General features: G+C 34.5%; 1 protein-coding gene across 2 annotated transcripts in view; it reads left to right on the top strand.

The window, feature by feature from the left end:
• Positions 1 to 18,734, top strand: part of CRISPLD1 (cysteine rich secretory protein LCCL domain containing 1) — a 49,732-nt gene that overhangs the window by 18,497 nt on the left and 12,501 nt on the right. The window contains exons 3-12 of one of the 2 annotated variants that reach the window (XM_040487561.1): positions 9,084 to 9,202; positions 9,538 to 9,670; positions 11,321 to 11,436; positions 12,103 to 12,203; positions 13,958 to 14,098; positions 14,295 to 14,355; positions 14,465 to 14,531; positions 14,741 to 14,871; positions 16,592 to 16,635; positions 16,729 to 16,801. In XM_040487561.1, coding sequence (XP_040343495.1) covers positions 9,084 to 9,202; positions 9,538 to 9,670; positions 11,321 to 11,436; positions 12,103 to 12,203; positions 13,958 to 14,098; positions 14,295 to 14,355; positions 14,465 to 14,531; positions 14,741 to 14,871; positions 16,592 to 16,635; positions 16,729 to 16,801 — 986 coding nt within the window. Of the gene's footprint in view, positions 1 to 9,083; positions 9,203 to 9,537; positions 9,671 to 11,320; positions 11,437 to 12,102; positions 12,204 to 13,957; positions 14,099 to 14,294; positions 14,356 to 14,464; positions 14,532 to 14,740; positions 14,872 to 16,591; positions 16,636 to 16,728; positions 16,802 to 18,734 lie in introns of those variants that run through there. The other variant, XM_040487562.1, reaches the window with a different exon arrangement.

Raw genomic sequence — 18,734 nt, 5'->3', positions numbered from 1 at the left:
TTTATTTATTTATTTATTTATTTATTTATTTATTTATTTATTTATTTATTTTAACGTTTATTTTTGAGAGAGACAGACGGAGCGCAAGCAGGAGAGGGACAGAGGGGGAGACACAGAATCTGAAGCAGGCTCCAGGCTCTGAGCTGTCAGCAAAGAGCCCAACACAGGGCTCAAACCCACAAGCTGAGAGATCATGACCTGAGCCCAAGTAGGCCTCTTAACCTACTGAGCCACCCAGGTGCCCCTGGAATCTGCATTTTAAAAAGTTCTTCTGGTGATTTACAAGCTCTTTAAAGTTTCAGAGAGTCACTGTTGAGGGTCCCTCTTGAATAGAGGGTAGGATATAAGTGATGTAGTTAAGTTATGGCTGGACTGGGAGGGCCTTGGCAGTGAGATGAGATGAGATGAATCAGTAGATGTTTTGTAGAAATACAAGGATTGTGTCAAGTTAATGGCTCTGCTGTCTCAGCAGGACAATCTCCCCTGCATCATGCATTCAGTCTCTCTGTATAATAGCGAAATTATGTGTTTAATTGAAATCTTCATGTGTGTTTTTCCATATGTTAAATTTCCATTTAAAAAATATTTCAGTTTTAATGAAGTGAAGAGGCAGATCCCTAAATTACGGGTTGCTACTTTTTAAAGGTTTTAAGGCTTTGTTTTAAAGTGGATTTTAAGTGAAATACTGCCACATCTGCCTCTTATCCCTGTAACTTCCCGGAGCCCCTCAGAAGTGCATCGCCCGGAGGTAATGCTACTTTCTCGGTACCTGGCCTCTGTGCGTGGTAACACAGGTGTTCCTTTTGAAATCTGAGCCTCGTACATTTTCCCTGTCACTACAAAGTCTTTTCGTAACAGATGAAGTACAGTAGTTAAACACCTGAGGTAATTTCCGAGTTGTAAGGAATGTGTTACTGTGGTTTTCTATAGTGCTTTTTATACCAGATGACTTTATCACAAAAAACATCATATACTCTTTCAGCATAGATTGATTTGCTTATTTATTTCCTTGATGTCAGTTTCTTTACTGTAAGTCTGATAATACCACCAAGAGGGATCAAAATAAGGTGACTTGAGAAATTTTATAATAAGGCATTTTATTTGGAATTTAAATCTGAAATCTCGTGAACTGTCAAATGTGTGACTTGCATAGAATGACAGATTCTTTCTTGGAGGTCACGTTATTGCTGTTGAGAGAATCGTGTTGACAACTTAGCCTGTCAGATTTTTGGATTGCACTTTCTGATTCATATAGGAGAACAAAAAAGTGATTTGGGGAGGGATTTAGTTTTGATGTATGATGGATAATTTATAAACCTGTTTTTCCAGAAGTGATGCCACAATAAGAATTATCTTTTAAATAAGATGGTATTTGGGAAGACATAACTCTATATGTCTTTGATTTTCTTCAACCACTTCTACATTCGTGAGCTGACTGAAAAATTCTTGTTCTATTTAGCTGTGCAGAAAAATTACATGTATATCACATGTATTTATGTCTTGGAAATCCATAAAACTATATCAATTTTACAAAATGATATGAGCTGGCCAAAAATTCTTGTTCCTTTGGCTGTGCAGAAAAATTACATGTAGACGTCTGTGTCTTATTTCAGAGATTTTACCTTTATGTTTTCAGGATTAGGCTGAAAGGGTCCTGGTTTTAAGTTCTCAGCTGAGAATATATTCTTGTCATATTCATTTGTTTCGGTCATTTACCTGTTTTGGACAATATTAAAACTTTCTCTAACAGAGATGATTCAGAAACAATTGAGTTCTTCCCTAGACTTACAACTGGAAGATCTGAAACTTTTCTGGTTTTGTAATCTTGTAAGTCACAATACAGCTTTAATTTTATTTTTTTAATTTAAGTGCAGCTGGTATACAGTGTTATATTAGTTTCAGGTGCACAACATAGTGATTTGACAATTCTATATATTATAGTTTGACAATTCTGTATATTTTGCAGTGCTTGCCATGATAAGTACAGTTACCATCTGTCACTACACAAAGTTATTATGCTATTATTAGCTATATTCTCTATGCTTTACTTTTCATCTCAAAACTTTTTTTTTTATTTATAACTAGAAGTCTATATCTCCTAATCCCTTTCAAGCATTTCACTCATCCCCCTACCCCCACCCCTCTGTCAACCACCAGTTGGTTTTCTGTATTTATGAGCATTTTAATGTTTTTTAACGTTTATTTATTTTTGAGAGAGAGAGAAAGTGTGTGTGAGCGAGCGGGGTAGGGGCAGAGACAGAGGGAGACAGAATCTGAAGTAGGCTCCAGGCTTGCCTGACACAGGGCTCAAACTCACAAACCATGATATCATGACCTGAGCTGAAGTCAGATGCTGAACCGACTGAGCCCCCTAGGCGCCGCCTTATGAGTCTGTTTCTGTCTTTGTTTAGATCCCACATATAAGTGAAATCAAATGGTATTTCCTTTCTTTGAGTTATTTCACTTAGCATAATATCCTCTAGGTCCATTCATGCATGTTGTTGCAAATGGCAAGATCTCTTTGTTATGGTTAAGTAATATTCCATTTTATTCTAATAACGTATCTTCTTTTTCAATTCATTTTTTGGTAGATATTTGGATTGTTTCCATCCTGGCTATTATAGATAATGCCACAAGGAATGAAGGGGTAGATATATCTTTTCAAATTAGTATTTTTGTTTTCTTTGTTTAAATAGTACTGGAATTACTGGATTATATAGTATTTCTATTTTTATTTTTTGAGGAAACTCGTTATTGTTTTCCACAGTGGCTGCACCAATTTGTATTCCCATTAACAGTGCAAGAGGGTTCCTTTTTTTCCACAGCCTAATACTTGTTATTTCTTGTTTGTTTTTTTTTATATTTTTTATTCTAACCATTCTGATTGGTGAGGTAGTATCTCATTGTTTTGACTTGTATTCCCTGATAGTTAGTGATGTTGAGCCTTTTTCATGTTCCTGTTGCTCATCTGTATGTCTTCTTTGGGGAAAAAATGTCCATTCTAGTCTTCTGCTCATCACAAAACAGCTTTTAATCACAAAACAGCTTTTGCTTCTTAGTTAGAAATGCCCTTAATTGTCATCAGAAGTTTTACAGACTTTTACAGTTTGTACGTTTTTACGAGGTTTTATAAACAATACAGAGCATTCTATAAGGGACAATAAGTGCAGAATAATAGAATTTTAAAGCTGAAAGCAATTGAAGAGACTTATATCAGCTTCCTATTTTTATAGATAAGGAAACAGAAGGCAAACTTGACATAATCAAGAGATAAGTTTGAAAGTACATAATTTAAACAGGAAAGAAAACTCTTCCAGGGTGTATCATGTGTTTTAATTACCCATTGAAATACTTTGAACAAGTGCAAGCTTATTTTTACTCTATACAAAGAAACGAAAGAAAAATTTATCACTAATGACCTTACTTGCATGTATCCAGAAGACTAGCACTAGGGAAAGAGTGTTTTTAATACAATTGAAAGCTAGTGTGCTGTCATTACTTCTGACAAATATTGACTGCTCAGAAATGAGGTAGGCCTGGAGATATAAGGGTGGTATTCTGAGTTAAATATGCAGATGTATATGTCTCAAAACAAGAATGATTGTGAAATTCTTTTTTGTCAAAATTTATTTCAAATGCTAAGATAGTTTTTAAAAATAATTTTATCCTGCTATTTATAGTTTTCAGTGGTGGGAAGTAAACCAGAACTTCTAGCCTAGTCTGGACTTCCAACATAATTGCCTTTTCAACACCACTGTGTGTTCATAACGTTATTACTTTGTCAAAAGCAATGCATATTTTTTTTTTAATTTTTTTTTCAACGTTTATTTATTTTTGGGACAGAGAGAGACAGAGCATGAACGGGCGAGGGGCAGAGAGAGAGGGAGACACAGAATCGGAAACAGGCTCCAGGCTCTGAGCCATCAGCCCAGAGCCCGACGCGGGGCTCGAACTCACGGATCGCGAGATCGTGACCTGGCTGAAGTCGGACGCTTAACCGACTGCGCCACCCAGGCGCCCCAAAAGCAATGCATATTTTAAAAGTCCGTATTAAATTGCCAATTGTATCATGGACTGATGTTTGCATTTGATTAGGCTACCTAATAGTGTGATAGTCAAAGACCAATTTTGTCTTTTGCATTTATCTTGGAAATCCATTAAAAATATCAATTTGTCAAAAAGGTATAATGAGTTGGAACATTATTTCTGTATTAGATACTCTTTTGATTTGTTGTATAATTAATTACAACATTAATTATATTTTCCAGTTGTTTTGGAAAAAGTTTACTTTCACTATTTAAAGACATTTTTCTCAACAGGTCTTGGAAAAGACCTATCGTAGCTTCATCCACTTAGGTGGAGTTTTGTGAAATGGTAGGAAATCTTGCAATCCTATTTCTCCCTGCTTAGCATGACATATAACAATTCTGAAATTATATGAGAGTTTCTATCCAACAGATTATTTCTGTGTGCATTTAAATGCGTCAGACTGTTTAAAATTGGTCAATTTCCTATTGAAATGTCTTTATTTACTCATTTACATATTTTCTTTAGTGGTGAATCCAACTCTGTAAAATAAAGTACTTCAGTGTCACCTAGTGTATTCTCTTTGGTAGACTAATTATCATGATACCTTTATTAATAAGTGTATACCAGTAATTATGTGGGCTGATTGATGCCCATTGTGTCCACCCCTCTCACTGATCTTTGGGTAATTTATGTAGAGTCCTACTTAAATTTTCATCAGACAGATAATCTCACAAAATTTTACTCCATGTTCTTTAATACAGTCTAAAGTGAAAATGATTAATAAATCCTTTAACATTACTCTGTGGGAAATTGTTTGATTTTTATTTGAAAAATAGCCTACCTTTTATTTGAGCTTTTTAAATAACCGTTTTGAAGGTTCAATTATAAGAAAATGCTTATCTTCAGGAAAAGTCTTAATGACTAACTTTGGCCTTTAATTCATTTGATGTATTATAATCATAATTTTGAAGCTATAAAGATTAAACAATTTCCAGGACATGAATTTTCAAATTATGTTTATCTGGAAAGAGCTGAAAATTTACTGTGGTCAAGAAGATATATTTGAAAATACTTAATCGTTTTCAAGAGACAAAACTATTCTGAGTTTCAAACAGAAAGGAAAAGTAATATCACTAATATTATCACTGTAACCTAGTATTAACTCTGTTAAAACTACATTCCTGTGTGATTTCTAGCTATCATTATCTATTATTGTAGGAGAGCAGGTATTTTGCTAAGAATATGAATTGTATATGTTCACTCATGTTTCACTGAAGATAATATAATAGTGGAATTTTATGTACATGTCTAGATAACTATATACTACATTTCCAATTTCTACCAGTATGATATTTCAGTACTAAAATTGCTTTGTATTTCTAGGTTTACTTTTGGAAGTCCTTTGTTAACATTTAGGATTTCTCATATAAGCACACATATACACAAGAGGAAATGATAAAATCTCCATGTTAAACCAGCTTTAAAAATATCACTGGAGACAAAGAATTCACTAGTATTCTAAATGTTTCTTTTAGTACTAAAACTTCATTGAACACTTCACTGTGCTCTAAGAAGAAGCAGCTTTCAGATGTAATTGGAAAATAGACTGGTTTTCATTTCTACACACCTCAAGTACCCATTTTTTAAAGAAATGGTAATTTTAAGTGTGGTTTGGGTTTAAATTAGTGCTGGGTTAATAGTTCAGAGGGGGGAAAAAAACATCTGTCAGGACATCTTGATTTTATTTACAAACCTGAATTTAAATAGAAGTGTGTAAAGACTAACTTACATTTAAACGGGATGGGTATGAATTATTGGTGGTCGTAAAACATGTAATATAATGTTGTGGCATAAAAATAAACATTGTATGCTGTTTTCACAATAATATTTCTTCCAGGACAGCTATATTTTCATTAGATTTTTTTAAAGCGTCTTCTTGATATTCATTATTGAACTTTACCTAGTAAACACCTATGCTTGACTAGATTCTTTAATTATTTTAAAAATTGTCACTAGTTAATTTGTTAAATATTAATAGGAAATTTTAGTTGTATGTTCCTCTGCCTCTGTTTTTATATTAAAATAATGTGTCCCTATTCTAGAATTATTACAGTTCATTTGATATGCTTCCCCCCCTTATTTTTAGTGGATTATATAGAAAACCTACCATACCTTAAAAAAATAGCTTATCCATAGTGTATACTCAATAATTGAATTTTAGTCCTTGAAAGAACCTGAGTTATCTTCTATTTCACATTTTGCTAATAAGAAAGCCTAGCCTAAAGCATTTGAATGATACGTTTTAGATTTTATTTCAATTTCTATACAACAGAGTAAACAAACTTTTGCAATATAACATATTTGTAAATCTGGTGCTAGTTGTTTATCCTCTATAAAAAAGCATCCATCTTCAATTTCATCAGAAAAACTGACGTCTGAGATTGTAGAATCAGATATAAAACAAGAGTAGCTTGATCTTGAAGAAGGGTCCTATGGTCTCTCTTAAGGGCTCAGCTGAGTAGTTCCTATTTGTGATCTCTTACGTGTTTGTTTGCAGTGACCTAAACTTGCAAACTGACTCATGCCTGGGCGAGGAAAACTCAATGGAAACTCGTCCTGCATCCCTCAGTCTGTGTGTGATCTCTCCACATTATCTTGCCAGCTAGGTCTTCAGGGTAGCCAGACTCTAATTGTTGCCTCAAGTCTGTCAAGATGTGTGTCTTAAAAGAGAACTGGATAGAGGCTGCATTTCTTAACCCAGTCTGAGAAGTCTCAGTCTTGTTCTGTGTGTTAGAAGAGAGCCACTCACTATCCAGCTCAAACTGAAGGGAAGAGGAGGAAATTCAATACCACCTTTGTGGGACTTGTGGGGAAGATATTTTAAAATCATCACAGTGGCCTCAAGGCTTGTGTGTGTGTGTGTGTGTGTGTGTGTGTGTGTGTGTGTGTGTGTGTCTTTTTCCCTTGGTGTGCGTTCCTTTGGCCTGCAGTCATGACTGTTTCTTCTATCCTTTAAAAATCAAGACAATCAAACAAATCCTCCCTGAGAACTGGCATGTTACTTTTCTTTAACTTCTGCCTATCTCTGTTCTTCTTTCTAAAGTATTAACAGAGTAACCCACACTTGGTTTCCCCACTTTCTCCTTCCAGTCGCATATGTGCCTGTGTGTTCTGATTTTCTCCCCAGCATTGTTCTGCGATTGCTTTTGATCGTGAATTAGTACTTAGCATCTCTTGTCTTTCTGGAATTTTCCGTGGCATTTGATTTTGTTGCCCACTCTCTAATTCTCCAATCCTTGTCCCATTGTTTGTATAACTTAACCTTATTTCAGTGTTCCCTTAACCTTTCGATCCCATTTTCCCTGATTTATGTTACTAATTGTTTTTTTTCCCTCCCTTTCAATTTTGATAGCCCCAGAATTTTCTTTTCATTCCTCTTCTCATTCTGTATCATCTTCCCGAAGAAAGTCATCTTTGGGTGATAATTCAGAATTCATGTCTTCATCACAAATTTCTTTTCCCAGAACCTCATTCATGTATTTCTACTCTACTTGGCATACATACTGCATGAATCACAGATATCACCCTAGAAATTTGCATTGAAATACGTTAGACATATTTCCATGACAATGATCTATTCCTTCTCTATTTTCTTTCTCCTTATTTGTTAACCGTCATTGTCTTCGTCTTTTTTTCCTCCCTCACCACCTACCTTTAGTCATCTGTCAACCTCTAGGAATTTAAATTCTGCAACATGATTTCAGTCTGTCTGCTCTTCTCCAGTCTCATTGCTATCACCTTAGGTTGTGTCCTCATGTTCCAGTTCCAGAACTATTTTTCAGTCTTCTTAACATGCCCAGAGTTCTGTTATTTTACCAAGATTGAACCCAGCTCTGTTTCTACCCTCACATTTACCAAACACTGCCGGTTTTTCAAATTAGCTAATTGAATATTAAACCTAGGACATAGAAAATAGTTTCAGTAGTAGTTTTGTAATTTTAAATACTTCTTTGTAAATTATTTTACTTTATTTATTTATTTTTTAATGTTTATTTTTGAGAGAGAGAGAGAGAGAAACATAGTGTGAGCGGGGGAGGGATAGAGAGAGAGGGAGACACAGAATCTGAAGCAGGCTCCAGGCTGTCAGCACAGAGCCTGATGCAGGGCTCGAACTCACAAACTGTGAGGTCATGACCTGAGCTGAAGTCAGCCGCTTAACCGACTGAGCCACCCAGGCGCCCCATGTAAATTATTTTAAAAGTACAGTTTAATCACTCTCATTGAATGTTGTATATAAAAATGCATATATATTTTTATAGGAATCAGATTCATTAATCATTCATGTACTCAATAAGCGTTTATTAATCACCTTGTCTATATGACAGACACAAAACACAAAAAAATAGGCTAAAGATAACTGGCATGAGTTAAATGACTGCCTCTGAGCAACTCATAGTCTTGTTAAAGAGACAGACACATAGACAGATACTAACACTGCATTGTAATAGCTGCTAAACAAAGAAGTATTACAAAGTTCTAAGAGCCCTACGGAGAGAATAGCTTACATCTGAGAAAATTGAAAAGGTATCTAGACTATTATCTAAAGCTGGATTATGAAGAAAGAATAAGAGTCTGACAAATAATTGGGAGAAGAATGTTTTAAACAGAAAACAATGCCAGCAAGAGCGAAGAACAGGATGTTTTATAAGGAACTGTGTGACCAAGGATCTTGAACTTTATGTGTATGGGAGTTTGTTCTAGGTGTTTAGATAGAAGAGTCAGTTAAGCATATTTGTGCTCACTTACGTAATTCTAAAAATTTGTGGGGCAGATTGTAGGGATAAGAGATGGAGGCAGGGAGACTAGTTAGGAAGCTTGTGTAAAAGTCTAGGTGGAAGATGGTGAGAACTCAGATTGAGATGTTTACCTTGCAAAGTAGTAAAAAGGGGAAAAACAGAACTGAATAGAACCACATTATAGCCTGAAGAAAAACCTGAATTCTACCTATACATCATATGTGTGTTTCTGTATTTTGTTTCTGTTTTGAACTATAGACATGGGATGTTGAGCTGGAAAGATCTGCAGAATCCTGGGCGGAAAGTTGTTTGTGGGAACACGGACCTGCAAGCCTACTTCCATCAATTGGGCAGAATTTGGGAGCCCACTGGGGAAGGTATGTCAAGTGTAACTTTTTTGTTTTTGAAAACATAAGTGATTGAAATACTTATTAATTCATTAATGAGAAATTTTCTGAGGCTTAAAGCCTAAAAAGAAAGCAAATAATCACACCAACAAAATAAAAGTAATAGCAGAATAACCAGCAATATGTTAGACTTAGTTTTTGTTTTAAACCATTGATGTAGTGGTAACGTAATGGGCATAGTACTTAAGATTAATAACTTACACAAGAATCTCTCTCTACCAGACTTTATCAGTACATTTTGCAATATTTTATTTTACTTTTTCTCCAATTTTACTCACTCTTTGTGGTTATTTTCTCTCAAATAGATATAGACCCCCAACATTTCATGTACAAGCATGGTATGATGAAGTGAGAGACTTTAGCTACCCGTATGAACACGAATGCAACCCGTATTGTCCATTCAGATGTTCTGGACCTGTGTGTACTCATTATACACAGGTATGTTTTGGGTATATTACGCCTCATTTTTCTAAGTTGAGTTTGTGTAACTGCAGCAGAATTTACACAACTGAATTTACATACTGAACGTGGATGTCTTTCTTAGTGAATTTGGTATGGTTATTGAAAAAAGATATTGATGTCTGTAGAATAGGTTTATCAATTTCTATAAAAGATAAAAGTAATTATTAGAAAAAGTCCAAAAGTCAGTTTAAAAAAAAGACATTACCTTGGGACACCTGGGTGGTTCAGTCTGTTGAGTGACCAATTTCGACTCAGCTCATGATCTTGTGGTTTGTGAGTTCGAGCCCCACATAGGTCTTGCTGCTGGCAACGCAGAGCTTGCTTCTGATGCTGTGTCCCCCGTCTCTCTCTGCCCCTCACCCCCCCACAAAAATAAACATTCTAAAGAAAGATGTTATTTCAATGATTTTACATGTAAAACATGTTTAGTCTGGCCTCAGGAAATGCAAACGAGGAGGAATTTACCATCTTCAGTATTTTTTATTTTCCAAAGAATAAAACTATAGGTTATTTACCATGACATTCAGTATTGACCTATGTGCAGCATTTACCTGTTTTTTTTATTCATTGTTCACATTTTGTATTGGATAAGTTCTAAACCTCTAAATTGAACAACGAAAGGTGGATTCAACTAGATAAACCACAGACCTGAGTTACTAGCATTTTTATGGCTGACTGTTAGTGAATATAAAGCAAATTGTTCTGTCTACCTTTGCATGTGACAAGATTAAGATCAGTGATGAATTCCATAATAACCAGTGGTGCCGTGAAAAATACACATTATATTAGAAATTGAACCCATAAATTTTTGTTCCAATACAGCTTAAGATGTGAAATTCTGTTCCTTTGTTAGGTAAGCTTTTTCATGGAAACATTAACATAGCATTTAGCTTTGTGAGGATGCAACTTTTGAACTATTTAGTAAATGTGTATTTTGAAGATGCTTACTTTTTATAGTTAGAGTTATTTACTCATAGCACTCTTCTTCAGATTGAATTAAACCCTGCCCAAAGCCTCAGGAAAAATATCCTTTTGACATTGCCTTATTTCATCTTAAATGATAAAGATTCATTTCTCAAGTTCAGTTTTATACATTTCTCTCTGATATATATTGTTGTCTTCATCTCAGCCTACTTTTTCCAAGCTTTTTGGTTTTTTGTTGTTGTTGTTTTGTTTTTTTTTTAATTTAAATTCAAGTTAACATACAGTGTAGTCTTGGCTTCAGGAGTAGAACCCAGTGATTCATCTCTTACATATAACACCTGGTGCTCATCACAAAAAGTGCTCTGTTTAATGCCCATCACCCATTTAACCCATCTCTGCCACCAATGCCCCTCCAAGCAACCCTCAGTTTGTTCTCTGTATTTGAGTCTCTTATGGTTTGCCTCCCTTTCTGTTTTTATCTTAATTTTCCTTCCCCTTCCCCTTCCCCTTCCCCTATGGTCATGTGTTGAGTTTCTCAAATTCCACAGATGAGTGAACTCATATATCTTTCTCTGACTCACTTACTTTGCTTACCATAGTATCCTCTAGTTCCATCCACATTGTTGCAAATGGCAAGATTTCATTCTTTTTCATTGCTGAGTAGTATTCCATTGTGTATATATTTTCTTTTCTCTAATGTAGGTGGTGTGGGCAACAAGTAACAGAATAGGCTGTGCCATTAATTTGTGTCATAACATGAACATTTGGGGACAAATATGGCCTAAAGCTGTCTACTTGGTGTGCAACTATTCCCCAAAGTAAGTAGACAAAACATTACTTTTATATGTAAATTTGTGTATATGTATTATCATATATATATATAGTTGAGTATATTGCTTTAACTCAGTTTACTTAATATGGCAACAATTATGGTTTCCTGATGCATAACCTCAGCCCTTAAAAGGAATATGAAAATTGAAAATATGATCTTTGTCAACACAGAGATTATATTTTTATGACTTCAGTTTTACATATTATTATATTCCACAGGTATTTTTAATAATTTGGATTTATTAGAGAAAAGCATCTATAGATTAACTGAGAAATGTATTTTCACCTATGTAAAGACCATTGAATGATTATGTTGAAAGTATTACAACTGTACTTAGGGTCAAATCTAAGTCTCAAGTCTGTTTATTAAAACGAATGGAATATAGATGAATATCCCATAATAGAGTTCGGTGTTCTGTAAAAGTTTAATTTTGTAATTTTTAACAATGTACATAACAATTACTTAGAATATTTTCAAAATAATAAGGCAGCAGTTTACATAGAAACCTAGTAACCAAAGGGACTCCGATGAAAAATATAAATGATTTAAATATGCATACCAAAGTCGTTATTTAGAAGATAGTAATATTTTATAGTGTCTCATAAATTATGTTATTAGACTACCTCTTACTAGAGTGGATCTTCTCTTTAAGGGGAAACTGGTGGGGTCACGCCCCCTATAAACATGGACGGCCCTGTTCTGCCTGCCCACCTAGTTTTGGAGGAGGCTGCAGAGAAAATCTATGCTACAAAGGTATGTGCTATTGTGTCACAGTATTCAGTTTGATTTATATTTTAATATAAGTTCGTATATTTAATATTATTAATATATTAATATATATAATAATATTGTTACAATTAATATATAAATATAAATATTTATATTTAATATAAATTAATCCAACATCTGCATTAATTTGTACTTGAAAGGCAAAAAGCATATTTAATTATTACTTACAAAGTTTCCAGAACTCTACTTAAAATATCTGAAGCCATTAAAAATATTTTAAAAATATATGAATGTCTCTTATAGCAAATTTGTATTTAAAAGAAAGTTTCATCATTATTCCACATAACCACTTCTAATTCTACTTTGAGATTATCCTAGAGTGACAAGTATATTTGCATTTTTAAAAGCGATCTTGATATATTATTGACTAGAGTTGTTTTCACAAGTGTCTTCATTTTTGAAGGATTTAGCAATCTAATCTATTTTTAACACTCTAAAAGTTTTTGCCCATATACCTATCCATGAATGTTACTGAATGATGGTCAATGAATTACACTAACTCTCTGCTTCTTGCTACAGAGTATATAATCTCTCATGGCCAACATGACAAATAAAAAAGATAAAATAGTATTGTAAAACTATTGTAAAAGTAGTGCTCTGAAATGCATTTAATGTCCTAAAATGTGCATATAAATACAGTGTCCTGTTTACAGCACATGAAGAGCAAACTTAGATGATAAAGCTTTGTAAAACTTCCACTCTTGTTGGGCATCTGAGTGAACATTTCTACTCCCTTGTACTTTTTTCTTCCTGATGACCAAATGAAGATTAATGTAGAATAAGTGTTTTAGAAAACATGAATAAATGCAGCTCTTTTTCAGTATTCATAAAGAGATGTGCCTTTTTTTCCCCTTGATGACTGAGTGCTCATTAGTATAATGAGCAGACAAGAAGTAACAGTATAGTATTTCACTGTTATATGAGCCATTTTGCATTCCTGGAAGCATTTTTCATTGTGTGTGAGTCTGTTTTCCATTTTTGGCCATCCCTAAACCTCCGACTTACTTGCCCCTTCACCAGTGGCCACTATTTTACTTAAAACTGACTTTCCTCTGAAGTCATACTTCTTCCCTTTTCTAGATTCGGAGTCCTTGGACATGCATGAAAATAACACACCTTTCCAAATTGTGCCACTGTTAAGCCCTTGATATAAATAACCTGGAAAAAAATTAAACTCATAAATTTCTGCATTTTGAATTTCCTTATAAAAGAGAAAAACCTTTCCGTGGAAACTGATACTGTAGTAAATTAAAAGGGCATGTCAGTCCTTCTTTAAGCTAAATTTCCTATTGGGAGAATTTTAAATGTGACGCTTTTGGAAATTTTAAATGTGATTCTCCTAAAAATATGATTTCATGTCATACAAAAGCCCTGACTTCATCAGATCACTGCATAGACTTCATGGTGGCCTTATGAAAGGCAATCACTGATACCACTCTTAAGTATAAATCAAAGTTTACAAATGACTCCATTTAATATTAGCCGATTTTTTTCATTTATTAAGGATAAATGAATCAAGAGCTCAAAGGCTTATCCATGTATTTTATTTACTCCAGCGCAGTACATAAGATCACCACCTCAAGCCAAAATCTGTGCCAAGAAACTACAGATTTTTCCAATTTTAAATGTTACACAGGCATATAAAGGTATACCATTATGTGATGATTTGTGCACATTTAAGGTGGAATCATATTTCTTACATCCATTCTCTCTAACAGAAGGATCAGACAGGTATTACCCTCCTCAAGAAGAAGAAACAAATGAAATTGAACGGCAGCAGTCACAAGTCCGGGACACCCACGTTCAGACAAGAGCAGATGATAGTAACAGAAATGAAGTCATAAGCACACAGCAAATGTGTAAGAGCTCTGCATTATTTACAAAAATGTTAAAGTTTATGTTGATGACAGATGCAACTATATTTTGTTAATTTGGACATTTTTAGAGTGGCAAAAGCTTGATGAATTGTAGTGACTTATACATTATCTAAATTATTTTGGTATATATATTTCTTTTTCTTTTTTTTTTTTTTTTTTTTTTTTTTTTACTTTTTAGCCCAAATTGTTTCTTGTGAAGTAAGATTAAGAGATCAGTGCAAGGGAACAACCTGCAATAGGTAATGTTTATCCTTATTTTCAAAATTACCTGACAAAATACAAGTAATATTTTTATTTCACACTAACATTCAGAGAAACTAAATTTTGTTCCTGATTTCTTTCATCTAGATATGAATGCCCTGCTGGCTGTTTGGATAGTAAAGCCAAAGTTATTGGCAGTGTACATTATGAAATGGTAAGTATAATAAATATAATGATTTTGGAACAGGATCTTTCTATATAAAGTTTGATTTTTTTAATGCAAACATAATGATTTATATGAAGTATAGATATTTTGCTCAGATATGTTTGTTTAATTTAAAGTCATTTAAGTAATAGCTAGTCATGTCCTATGTAGCAATCTTAGTGTTTTAATATTCTTTTCTCCCTTCCTTTTTCTCTAAGCAATCCAGCATTTGTAGAGCCGCAATTCATTATGGCATAATAGACAATGATGGTGGTTGGGTGGATATCACTAGACAAGGAAGAAAACATTATTTCATCAAATCCAATAGAAATGGTGTTCAGACAATTGGGTAAGTACCCAAATGACCTTTTGGATGAGATGATTTTAAATCTTAATAATGAGTTGACAAATTCTTTTAGAACAAAGCATAGAAGAATTTATAGAGAAGTTTGGTAATTGTCATTTCAGCTCACTTCAGCTGTGTAATTTCAAAGACAAAAAGGAGCCAAAGTATCTAAATTCAACGTTGAACATTTTCTGCTTCTAAAGAACATGCTAAATAAAGCTCCACATTTTCTGGAGTTTCATTGAGGATGTATAGATTTACAGTTATCCCTAATGTAAAGCAATAGATTTTTCAGCTATAAAATAAAATAGCTCAGAGAAGGCTAATTGTTTTGTGTACTTTCCTTCCCTGTTTATGGAAAATGGATTATTTCGTGCAACAGTAACTTTGCTAATAAGATAAACTATATTAGTAGGTAAAAGAGCATTTTGAAGAGTTCTCTAAAATGTAAATGTATACTATGTACCTTTTGTCCATCTAAATGTAATTGAACTCAACATAAAAGCATTAACTTTTGAAATGTTTCTCATATTAAATATATGAAACATATTATTTTAGAGCACTGCATATTTTGATATAAACTATACAAGTTAGAAAAATGTGGCCTTTTGAAATAACTTTGTAGTGTGTTTCTTCTGTGTAAAAAATAAACTTTGAACCTCATATGGAATTCCTTTTCTTAGGATGTATGACATAGTTTCTTTCCTTTGTTAACTATACAATTGCGTGACTCCACAGTGGAGGATTCATAATGATAAGAAAGAATTTATTAAAAACTCTTGAAAATTTGATGGAATGTTATTCTATGTAAATAATTTTGTTCAAAGGCTTTATGGATGGTTTTCAGTGTCTAGCAATCTCTCTTAAGCAAAAGCTGTATAGAAGCATTTATTGATTGGCTTATTAATTCAGTAAAATGTATTAATTACCTTCAATGAATAACAAAAGTTATGAGCTTCAGTAAGCCAAACATTGGGTGTTGGATTCAAGAAAATTGATCCTATTTACTTTTTTTTGTTTGAACTTAATTTTTGTTTATTACAGAAACTTGAAACATGAAGGGTGTGTCCTATTAAAATACTATCACAAATAAGCTTTATCTTTTGTAGTAGATATTTTTCTGAAACTCTGGGTATAATTAAGCCAATTAAAAATTTTGACATATAATGGAATACCTATTCTTCTATCCTGCTTTTTAATGATGCATACAATAAGGAGGAATTCATTCATCGTTGACATTTTACTAGGTACTGGGGGAACAAAAAAATGAATAACACACATTCCTTTTAGGTACTTATGATCTAAAAGTCTTCTTATAATGCTACTTTGTATTTACCATTGTGAGAGTTTAAATAGTTCTGTTCTATGGTGACAGGGAATTAGTATAGTTAGAGTTTTAATTTTAATAGGAAACAAATATGTAGATATAAATCTATGTGGCTTTATGCTATTATCTATATGTTTTTGAGATTAGTCATGAGAAGAGATCCTCCTCTAATATCAAGAATGATTAATTTGGTTCATATTGATTTGGTTCATACTTGAAGTTAATATGGACTTAACATAAAATAGACGATGTATTCTTATACTACAGCTTATTTAGATATTTAAGTAAGAATGTTTAAGAAGAAACAAAGTATACACAGACCGAAAAAATACCAGAAATTATGTTGATGATGATGCATCTAAAAAATGATTGACATTTTTATGTTCTTATTTTCAGCAAATATCAGTCTGCTAATTCCTTCACAGTCTCTAAAGTGACAGGTTAGCACTTTTTTAAACCTTATTTTCTTACCACCCTGTTGCATGTTATTATTGCCAAAGAGTTGCTTATTGTCTTGTGTTTTAATTCTTCAGTTCAGGCTGTCACTTGTGAAACAACTGTGGAACAGCTCTGTCCCTTTCATAAGCCTGCTTCACATTGCCCAAGGTAATGTGTTCTAAATTGTCTCATTATTCTTGACCAGTGAACATACGTGGATTGGGCTTTTACTCTGTGATAACTGTTTTTGCCTGGACTTCTGCTGTCTCCAGGATTTGAGGGGTGTATGGTCTTGTGAATGGATAGAATTATCCATTTATAATTGTGGTCTTGAACTGCGAAGCCAAAGGGAGCATGGTTCATCACGAACTCCCTGCTCTCCAGACACTCCTAGTGTGCTTTCTCCAAACGCCAGAGTGCTTTTGTCTGTTCCATAATACCAGGGCTGTGCGTGTATTCTGTATGTTCACATATCTTTTTTTTTTTTTTTTAATTTTTTTTCAACGTTGATTTATTTTTGGGACAGAGAGAGACAGAGCACGAACGGGGGAGGGGCAGAGAGAGAGGGAGACACAGAATCGGAAACAGGCTCCAGGCTCCGAGCCATCAGCCCAGAGCCCGACGCGGGGCTCGAACTCATGGACCGCGAGATCGTGACCTGGCTGAAGTCGGACGCTTAACCGACTGCGCCGCCCAGGCGCCCCTGTATGTTCACATATCTTAGTCTGCCCACGCTGCTGTAACAAGATACCATAGACTGGGGGGGAGGGGGAGGGGGAAGGTGTAAAAAATAGAAATTTATTTTCATGTAATTCTGGAAGCTGGAGACGAGATCAAGGTGTTGGCAGTTTTGGTTTCTTCTGAAGCCTCTCTCCTTGTTGCCAGATGGTACCTTCTCTTTGTGTCCTCACAAGGCAGGGGAGGTAGGTTGAGAGAGACAGAAAGAGAGAGAGAGGAGAGACTCTCCTTTCTTGGGATCAAGGCCCAACCCTGATGATCTCATTTAACCTTAATTAACTCCATAAAGGCCCATCTCCAAATACCATCACAATGGGAGTTGGGCTTCAACATATGAATCTGGGGGGACACAAACATTCAGTCTGCAACAAGTCATTACCACTGAAACTATAATGACACACATATTTTTAAGTATTTCCATCCACTTCCTAAATTAGATAAATCTAATTGAGATTGGTATGTCAAAAAGCCCATCTTCTGCCTTTCTTTTATTTTTGTTTTGTATGCTGTCTTTTTAAAAATTATAATGGAGGGGCGCCTGGGTGGCGCAGTCGGTTGAGCGTCCGACTTCAGCCAGGTCACGATCTCGCAGTCCGTGAGTTTGAGCCCCACGTCGGACTCTGGGCTGATGGCTCAGAGCCTGGAGCCTGTTTCCGATTCTGTGTCTCCCTCTCTCTCTGCCCCTCCCCCGTTCATGCTCTGTCTCTCTCTGTCCCAAAAATAAATAAACGTTGAAAAAAAAATTATAATGGAGTTTATCTACTACACACTAATGAAAGAGTGCTTCTGGGGCGCCTGGGTGGCTCAGTCGGTTAAGCGTCTGACTTCAGCTCGGGTCATGATCTCACGGTTTGTGAGTTCGAGCCCCACATTGGGCTCTGTGCTCAAGCCTGGAGCCTGCTTTGAATTCTGTGTTTCTGTCTCTCTCTCTGCCCCTCCCCCGCTTGCACTCTGCCTCTCTCGTTCTCTCTCAAAAATAAACATTAGAAAAAAAAGAGTGCTTCATTTATCTTGACCACGCTAAGGTGAAAATTGTTAGAAGTATTATGGCTCTAAGTCATAACCGTACATAGGAAAAATGAAGAAGGTCTTTTCATATCCACTCTTATTTCTATCCACATTTCTTCCATTAATACAAGGAAATCACATATTAATTCCAAGAAGCAATACTGAGATTTGGGATAGAATTATAATTGATAAACTGTAGTTACTAAAAACTGAAGGAGCTCACTTTTTATGGAAAAGTTTATTTTGGAAAAGCTTCATCGCTTAGCCTTTTATTTAAAAAAAAATTTTTATTTTTTTATTATTTTTTTTATTATTTTTTTATTATTTTTTATTATTTTTTTTAGCGTTTATTTAT

This window comes from Herpailurus yagouaroundi, unplaced genomic scaffold, assembly GCF_014898765.1.
Source record: "Herpailurus yagouaroundi ecotype Mexico unplaced genomic scaffold, PumYag 165, whole genome shotgun sequence".
NCBI classification, from domain to species: domain Eukaryota; kingdom Metazoa; phylum Chordata; class Mammalia; order Carnivora; family Felidae; genus Herpailurus; species Herpailurus yagouaroundi.
Note: the sequence above shows the minus strand (reverse complement) of the source record. Positions and strands in the feature narration are given on the sequence as shown.